The 9,619-nt window shown below is 43.8% G+C and overlaps 1 protein-coding gene across 1 annotated transcript; it reads right to left on the bottom strand.

Moving 5' to 3' along the window:
- Positions 1–7,959: 7,959 nt before the first annotated feature.
- LOC115400917 (ATP-sensitive inward rectifier potassium channel 15-like) lies at positions 7,960–8,964 on the bottom strand (the record flags this gene model as incomplete). Its single annotated transcript, XM_030108981.1, has 1 exon — positions 7,960–8,964. A coding segment is annotated over exon 1 (1,005 nt), but the record flags the coding sequence as incomplete, so codon positions are not given.
- Between the last annotated feature and the right edge of the window lie 655 nt (positions 8,965–9,619).

The raw sequence follows: 9,619 nt of genomic DNA on the forward strand, positions 1-9,619 counted from the left end.
ATCAAAGGCCAAGTGCATTGCGATTGTGATGTCAATTAAAAGAATTGTGTATTATTATCAATTTAATTTATTGATCTTCCAAATAATACACTAACATTAGGGCAGCAGTAGCATGTTGCCTAGCCTTTACAGAAATCCAGTGTGGAATCTAATCCAAAAAAGAATTTTTGAATTTGAAATAGTGCAATATGCACATTGTTCACAGTGTGTGTTATGAATGAATTACCCTATAAAGGATTAACTTGCTGGATAATGGATGTTACATTGAGAAACCCCCCCCCCCAAAAAAAAAAAAAAATCCAAGCTGCACTTTAATATCTTCAATAAAAACACTGTCCCTGTTGTTCTTTGACATTCAGCGCTCTGTTGTTTTGTTGCATTTCCATCAGTGTTATGACTGATAAATTATTCTGATGAAATTCCCCCATCCTGCCTTGTTAGGTTGGAGATGCTCCTCCCTTGGAGAGTTGCACAGAACCTATTTTTATACTCAAACGCTGCGTGTGTCGAAGACACACTGTGCACACATATGCAAATGTATGTTAAAAAGACCTTTTATAGACAGTTGCATAGATTTCTTCAAGATTGAAATTCTTCAGCTGTTCCCTCTGGATAGACTGAACACAGGATGAGGCCGTGCTGTCTGTGGTTTGGCTCAGGGACAAAACAGCTTCTTTGCTGTTTTTTTTTTTTTAAATTTCATGTAATATCTCCTTTTAAAAACACACTGTCCAGGATTTCAAACTGAAAAATGATGGAATAATCATTCAAATGTATACATGTACCAAAAGAAACATTTAAGCTGAATTAGAGTCTCTTCTGCTTGGTTTTGTTTTTCCGTTTCTCATTTCTGTTTCATCACATGTTATTCCAGCTCGAGCGCCACAACGGCAACAAATCATGTTTATATTCATCCATGTCTCCCTCCCACATCTCCTCCTAAAGTCATGTACTAGATTTCACTCACACGCAGAAACAAATGTCATCTTTATTAAAGGAGGTGTGGAGAAACATTTCAACTGCACACAGCTTCTTTTCCCTTTTATCTGTGTGTCTGAAGGAGGCAGATTCAGCTCAGCAGTCTGCTTCACAGGAACAAAGAGAATGACCTCAGTGCCCTTCTTGCTGCGGGGTGATGCTGCAGACAAAAATAAACACTTTCACAGGCCCACCTGAAGCTCTTGTCATATCACTTTCATCAGGATCATGAGTTTGTAATGACTTTGAAGGGCCACACTATGGTGTAGTGGTAAGAACTCTCATAGAACAGCAGTGGTGGAAGACTAAGGATCCATGGTTTTTTGGAGTTTGCATGACTCCTCCAGGTGTGCGTGGGTTTTCTCCAGGTCCTCCAGTTTGCTCCCAAAGTCTAAAAATGTGCACATTTGTTCAACTGGTGACTCTATTGTACCTGTAAGTGTCAGTGTGGGAGTGTGTGGTAGTTTGGGGTTAAGGCTGCCCTCCACAGTCTTTCATTCTGAATCCGTACAGTAAAGGTGTGGATGGATGAGTGATGGCTTTGTAAGGTGTATTCTGAGAAAGTGTCATGCACATGCTTTCTGCATAACTACTGAATCGATGAAGGGAAATTTCAGTAAACTTTGCTAAAGCAATAACATTTGTCGGACAACAAAAGTGCATCACTCTGCAGGGTTGGTGCACTGCATTATTCTGACTCCATAAATAAAAAGACAAATAAAAGTATATACTTTGGTTTGTCAGCTGAATCAGTGTATTTACAAGAGGTTTTTCCTCTTTGCACGACCTCAAAAATATCTCAAACTAAAATTTCTGTAAAATTGAAAAGTCTGAGTCACAGTCAAGGGACTGGAAAAGTGAACGAGCCCATGATACGAGGGGGTACCGGGAAGAAACCGGACTGTGTTTCTAAAATTAAAACAAGAATGATTTCAGATTCTTGGTTGTTCAATCTCATGACAGCATGTTCTTGAGCAGATCTCTGCAAATTATCGTCTCACAAAGTTACACAGGGAAAGCACACACAGCGCTGACGTCAACACAGCAGGACCCCCTTCTGCGGAAAAGCACAAAATGGCGGAACACATCACTAAATGCGATCAGCACTCAAGCATCAGATTTTGTTTTTTGCTTGGAAAAACAGCGTCAGAAACACTCACCATGGTCCAGGAGGCGTATAAAGATGGTGCCCTGGGAAGAACGCAGGTTTTTGAATGGTGTGGGCGCTTTAAAAGGGGCGAAATGTCCATTGAGGACCAGCCCCGCTCCGGACGACCCGCATCCTCACGCACGCAGGAAGAGATCCGCGAGGTGGAAGCCGTGGTCCTGGCTGACAGGCGAAGGATGATCGAGGAGGTGTCCACCTTGATGGGGGTTCCATGGAGTTCCTGTCAGGAGATCCTGTCCCAGGATTTGGGCTTGCGGCGGGTCGCAGCGAAGATGGTTTTGCGCGTCCTCACTCCGGAGCAGAAGGCGGCCCGCGTGGATGTGTGCCGGGAAATCCTCCAGCACACTGAAGAGAATCCTGGGCTGCTGGGCAAAGTCATCACGGCAAATGAGACCTGGTGTCACGCCTACGATCCCGAGACGAAGCAGCAGTCCAGCCAGTGGCGACACCCGGACTCCCGTCGCCCGAAAAAAGCGTGCCAGTCCTGGTCAGCGGTAAAAGCCATGCTGCTCTGCTTTTTCGACGCAAAAGGGGTAGTCCACAGCGAGTTTGTGCCGCCTGGGCAGTCTGTTAACCAGGAGCACTACATCCAAGTCCTGAGGCGGCTCCGAGAAGCAGTGAGGCAGAAGCGTCTGGAGCTTTGGTGGGATGGTGAGTGGTGGCTGCACCACGATAACGGGCCGGCGCACCGGGCCCTGCGCGTAATGCAGTTCCTGGCGAAAAACGGGATGACCCTGCTGCCTCACCCACCCTATTCGCCGGACTTAGCACCGTGTGATTTTTTTCTCTTCCCAAGAATGAAAAAAAGAGCTGAAGGGGCAGAGATTTGAGGACGTCGAGGAGGTTAAACAAAAATCGAAAGACGCACTGAACGGGATCAGTACGCATGAGTTTTCAAACGCCTTTGAAAGCTGGAAAACACGGATGCAATGGTGTATTCAAACCAGCGGGGATTACTTTGACGGCGGCAGCTTTGAATAATTGTTAAAATAAAACAAATAAAAAGTTATAAAAAGTGTCCGGTTATTTTCTGGTTCTCCCTCGTATTTCTTCATCACGAACAGCAATGAAGACGGCCAGCCATGTTTTAGGACACATAGGGATGCAGCATCAAGTAAAAGATTGCAAAAAGACAGCATGATTTTTTTTTTTAATTTTGGATTTCTCTAATGGAATGATTAAAAATAAAGAAGAAATATATGTAGGGCCCAGTTGATGTTTCTTTAAAACATTTTTTTATCCAAAACAGCAAAAAAAATACCAGAAGGACATTTCATTTTAGAAAGTTCTAGAAGCTAGACAGTATATTGCTTGTGGATCCCAACAGTCTTAAATCATATAATCAGAAAGGCATTTGGGAAGTGCAGCAACTCAAACACAGAAGAAAGTCTGCTGAGCTTAAAGTAACCACCAACCTTATTTTGGACATTTCCTCAAAAACACATTAAGGGTTATTGATCTGGGTATATTAAACCCCAAACTGCTTAAATGGCAACTATATCCATTACCTGTTTTGCTGCCTGTTCATTCTAGGAGTTTTGGGCTGACTGCTACACACAGCTTTAAAAAAAAAAAAAAAAGAAAAATCGAGCCAAACGCATAACTGCTCCAGGTCTTTAAACCATATCTGCTGACGAGTAAAACTAATAAAAGAAACATACAACACTCTCAAAGAGATAGTCATCTAATAAAGATAAATTTATACTTTAATTTACATTATGAGGTACTTTGGGTGTCTGGTGTTTGTGTAGAAATAGTGCAAAGCACTGCAGAGCTTTGCTTTGGCACTAAAGCATGTTTTATGTGCACCATCACCCCTGCACCGTGGTCCAGCGCCGAGGGACTCTGTCCCTCAGGTCAACTGCAGTTTGAAGCTCACTCAAATAAGGCGAAACGAAATGAGGAATGCTGAGTAAGGAAGGTGCACTACAACTTATCGGGGAAAAAAATTTAATACTTTCGGCAGGGGAATACACCCTGAAGGACCAAACATTTGAAAAAGTAGGTTTGGGATGTGAGACTGAAAACTATGGAGAACCTTCTGCATGTTATTCACAGATAGCAAGATTTACTGTGGTGTGAAATATAGAGTAGAAAAGAAGCACACACATTTGTCTTGGAGACACTGATGCGTGCTCAGTGACAGCTCACAGAGTTCCACACTACGCTTAGTATGAACAACAGGCGCTCGGTGCAAAGTATAACTCGCAGTCACTCTGCACTGCAGGGGACATGGACAGATATATGATACACAGCTGAGTACACAATACAAACCAGCCCTCGCAAACACAGGCGCCCTGCAGCACTACACGGCGCCGTGTGTTCACACGCAGCGTGCTGTATAATACCATTGTATCTGCAGAGGAAAGAGATTCATCTTTATGTCACTTCATACTCCCCAGACTGAAGTCCCCCTGCATCCAACTGCCTGACGTTTATCAGTGACACAAATGAGAAGAGCAAGCCTCTGATTTTGAATTAGTAAAAACCATTTGCTTACAGTTTAGCTTTATATGTGGCCAATTGATTATTTTATACATTTATCTAGGCAGACATTCCTCTTACACTGTTACTAAATGGTGCTGGTGGGATTTCCTGTCTTCCAGCTGCTCCAGACTTCAGGATGCAGAGCTGTCGTTGGCGTTGCTAAGCAGAAGATGTAGTAAAAGATCTGCCTCCTTGAGGTCGGTATCCCAAGGGTAAACTCGATGCAGCTTTGAGAACCTCGAGTTCAGTTTGCAATATGAGCGTGTGCCATGTGAGAAAAACCAGAGTTGGGGGGGATTTAGTCTTTAACCCTAATCCTGGTTTTTGTCACACTGCAAAGTCCCCCTCATAGGGTTAAACCACTTTGCACAACCACTCTCCAGATGTCATGTGTATATGTATTGTCTCAAGGCAAATAATCATTATCATAATCATAATATACTTCACTTGAATAGCATCGTTCTTTTTCTAAGTAAATACAGCTCAAAGCGTTTCACAACAAATTACATCCACTGAGTGTTTCACAAAAAGTACACAACATATTTATAAAGAAATGGGGGAAGAAAGAAAAGGGTAAAATAAAAGCTATAGATGCACACATTGTCTGGATATGAAAGGATAGTGTGATATATTGTGATACAGTAAGTTTCATAGGTAGTAGATCAGATAGCTACAGTTGATTAGAGGAGTGAAGGAGATGGAGCTATAGAAAAAACACAGAAAAGACTAATTGAAGCTGCCAAATTGATTAAGATGTGTGTTAAAAGGTGTAGTGAGCATATATTAGTGTAGAAAGAAGCATTCAGTTGATCCTTCAATCTCAGCTCCTCCTATCATTGGATATCGTTGGATTGTTCACCCACTAATAGGGAACGTGAACTAGGTCAGACCCTTGTGAGACCAGTTAGTTTTACCCTACAGATGATATCTTATTAAAATAGTAATATTGTCCATTTGTCCATTTTTGGATTGGGGATCTGTCACTAATGGTAAAAATCAGATCTGGGCCGGGGGCTGGGCAAATGACCAGGCCCTTGAAACCCAAATAATAAATGTCATGATAATGATCATTTCACAACATACACATGTCAGGGTTAACATGCTTCAGCACCACGGAGAGCGACTGTCATGTTGAAGTCCATCAAATGAACGTGAAGCATAACAAACCAAGAAAACAACAAAAATATTAGACAACATCACTAATACTGTACTAAAACAACACAAATTCCAGGCAGTTCAGCACCATGGATAGCATCATTTTGAGGCCCACTCAACTCAGAACCTGTATCGGTAGCTATAAAGTTTAGTGAAACTGGCACAGTGGCCCACATGCTCACAAAAGCAATTTCAATATGTTGTACTATAGGCCTACTCACCACTATTTGAAGGGCATACAACGAGCCTTAAGCTCCACGAACTCATCCACAATGTTCTGTATGTCCATTTTCTTTGCTCTCTCATTCTCCCTTGTACGTTGGCTGCCATATTTGGAGAAAACAGGAGGTTCGCTGTCGGTTTCGACCTTGATGTGGCTGGAGGGTGCGTCAAACCACAAGTGAAATGCATCCTATGGAAATACAGCTGTTCATTACAATGAAGGCTAATTCTTACAGCTATATCTGTGCTTGCAGTCACTGCTGAGTAACTGCTCATTTCCGTTCGACAGTGTTCCGCATCCAGTGTGAAATTGGCTTCACTGTACATGACAGGTGATGCTAAACAGACTGTGCACATACGCTGGGATCCTCTGGGCACAAATCCTGGTATGCCGCCCTCCCAGCCCCTCCTAAAGCCCCACCCCTGATTCTTGTGTTACTGATAACTGTTGTGTCGTCATAAGACTTATTCGGGATTTTAATGACCTGTGACTTCTGTTCTGCTCGAGTGTTTAATATCACATATAATATTAAATGCTGCATGTGTTTTTACCTATACCCATAAAGAAATAGCACAAGGAAAGCTTCACTGGAAGAATCCACTGCAACACCCTTTTTGATGGAATTTTAAGTTAGTGATTTCAGGCTCAGAGGCGACCAGAAAGCAGCATTACATCCCCAGTGGCGACACATTAGTTCACTTTCGCTCTTTTGTAGCAGACATTCGATTTGCAGAGCTGCTTAGTAATACATACATAAAATTAATAAAAGTGTAAATTAAATTCAGGAACGTCTGACTGTCAGTTCAATCCCTTAAAATTTAAACGGGCTCTCTGGAGGATTGATAAATACGTCGCAGGGGAGTAAACAGCAGCAAGCGATGATGCAAACAAGACAAAACTGAATTCATGAGAGTGAGCAGGACAAGGGGAAAATAAAGGATTCCCCTTCATTAGAAGGTCTGAGCTCAGAAAGATCAGGGCTTCTAGGAGAAAGCACAGTGAAACAAAATCTAATTTTTGTGCACAGAATCAATTAAAACAGAGGTCCACAAGATAGATGCTTCAAACAAGGTTCATATTAAAGGGATACTTCAAAATTTTGGCAAATTGGCCCATTTGGCGCAATTCCTTAGGCATTTCGAAAAGCATACTTACTTTTTTGTGAGGGCGATCTATTGTTTATTCAGAGGTGAGTCGGGGAAGGTTTTCGGGACGGACACAATGGAGGTGAACGGTATTTTTGTTCCCCCTCGTCAAACTCATCAAATACACAATCCAACAACCCAAAACACTTTGGTGGATACGTTATAATCCGCACATTCACTACGCTGTGAAATATTAATGCAAAATTACGAGATTGAGTTGTTTATGCGAAGATTGCTAAGACGGAACTACTTACTAAACATGGCGTCTGGGCGTAGTGATTTCAAAAGAAAAAGTAGTTCCCAGTATTTGCTTCAGTGTCGTAACGCTGCAATATTATTTGTTGGTATTCCACAGCGTAGTGAATGTGCGGATTATAACGTGTCCACCGAAGTGTTTTGGGATGTTGGATTGTGTATTTGATGAGTTTGACGAGGGGGAACAAAAATACCGTTCACCTCCATTGTATCCATCCCGAAAACCTTCTCCGACTCGCCTCTGAATAAACAACAGCTCGCCCTCACAAAAAAAGTAAGTATGCTGTTCGAAATGACTAAGGAATTGCGCTCAATGGGCCAATTTGTCAAAATGTTGAACTCCACTGTTGTCAAAATGTTGAACTGTGAACTCCACTGACGCTGTTTTGTAGTATTATATCACTTTATCTTATATATCCCATTAAACTACAAATCACATTTCACTGGTCAAGCTGCTAAGAATTTCTCCTGTATTTTACATGTTTTCTTTTCAGTCTCTTTGTTACCTAAAAAACATTTCATTGCCTTCCTGATAAACAGTTTACTCCTTCTTCCTCCTCCAGTTTCAGCTTCTCCGTGTTGTTGCTGATGAACGCTGGGTCGTTGCTTGCTTGCACTTTGTCGAAGAACTTGAAGTCGGCCACATAGCGGCCGCTGGGCGTGATGAACAGCACCGGCTTGAACTCGTAGCCCCACAGGATCTCCTGTGGGATGTAGGAGGTGCGGCTCTGACACGTGGCTGCCATGGACTCCATTGTGGCGTTGAGGACGAGCAGCTCGAAGTTGCGGGTGAGCAGGTTCTCCACCGTCAGGCCGGACAGGGGGCTGCGCTCGTCCAGGACGTGGTAGAAAGTGAGGGGCAGGATGAGGAACGGGCACTCGCTGCTGGAGTCCATGTGGAAATCCACCGAGCTCTGGTGGATCTGCGTCTTCTCGCCCTCCTCTGTCACGTTGGACTGGAACAGCTTCCCCGTCAGCTGGCACTGGATGATCAGGCTCTTCCTCATGTTGGCCACCCTCAGCATCAGGCACAGCTGGCCCCGGCGCCGGCACACCACCGCCGACTGGCTGAACTTGATGGACCGCTTCTTGGGCCGCGCCAGCTTGGCCAGGAAGGTGCCGGTGACGAAGATCTCGGCCAGGCCGGTGATGGCGAGCTGGGCCACCAGGGTGAAGATGGCCAGCGGGCACTCCTCGGAGATGCAGCGGAAGTCGTAGCCAATGGTGGTCTGAGACTCCAGCGAGAAGAGGAAGGCCCCCGTCAGCGTCTCCATGTTCAGAACGCAGGGCGTGTGGTTGGAGCTCAGGCCCGGCTCGAAGTCGCCGTTCCCCATGCCGATGAAGTAGAAGATGACCCCGAAGATGAACCAGGTTATGATGAAGGTGGAGGCGAACAGGGTGAGCTTGTAGCGCCACTTCATGTCCACCACTGTGGTCCAGATGTCGTGCAGGTACAGCTTCACCATGCCCTCCACCACGTTGTCGATGCGTACGTTGTTGTGGCCGTCCTTGTTGACGATCCTCCTCAGGACCACCGACTTCCTGCCTGCCATGCTGCTCCCAGTCAGAGGAAGATGAATGAACGGAGGTTTGGCTTCGGCTTCAGCCACAGACAAGCTGAAGGAGCAAGAAGAGGAGGAGGAGCGTTGGACCTTTGTTTGAATGATGCACACAAGCTTAAAATCTGAGCAGGAATAGGTTTACAATTCCTCACGGAGCTCTTAATTTTAATATGAAAGGCACGTCTCAGTTGCAAGTTTATAATAAAAAAATATTGTTTCAATAAAATGCATTCAAGTAACTGTCAAGGTCACCATTTGGACAATGTTTCCTTCTTCTAAACTGATCTCATGAGCTGGATATTACAGAGACGATCTAATCAAGGGTCTTCGGGAGGAGGTTCCTCCGCCCTTAAACAGCTTGACCAACTCCACACCTGCTCTGTCTCGTGCCAAATAATCAATCAAGTGTAAGTGCTTCATTGCAATTACTTCAAATGAGAATAAATGAATTGCATGGTGATTTTATAATTTTTCTTTTATTCTGCTTCATGACACATTGATAATGATGGGAGATCAGATTTGCTGCTTTAAAGATGAAAAAAGTTAATTTAGGAACTATTAAATGAGATCACCTCCTTTCAGAGGGTGATAATATCACTGTGGATTACCTATATTTTGGCTCACCTAAAAAGGAATAACATAGGTA

This window comes from Salarias fasciatus, chromosome 14, assembly GCF_902148845.1.
Source record: "Salarias fasciatus chromosome 14, fSalaFa1.1, whole genome shotgun sequence".
Lineage (NCBI taxonomy): Eukaryota > Metazoa > Chordata > Actinopteri > Blenniiformes > Blenniidae > Salarias > Salarias fasciatus.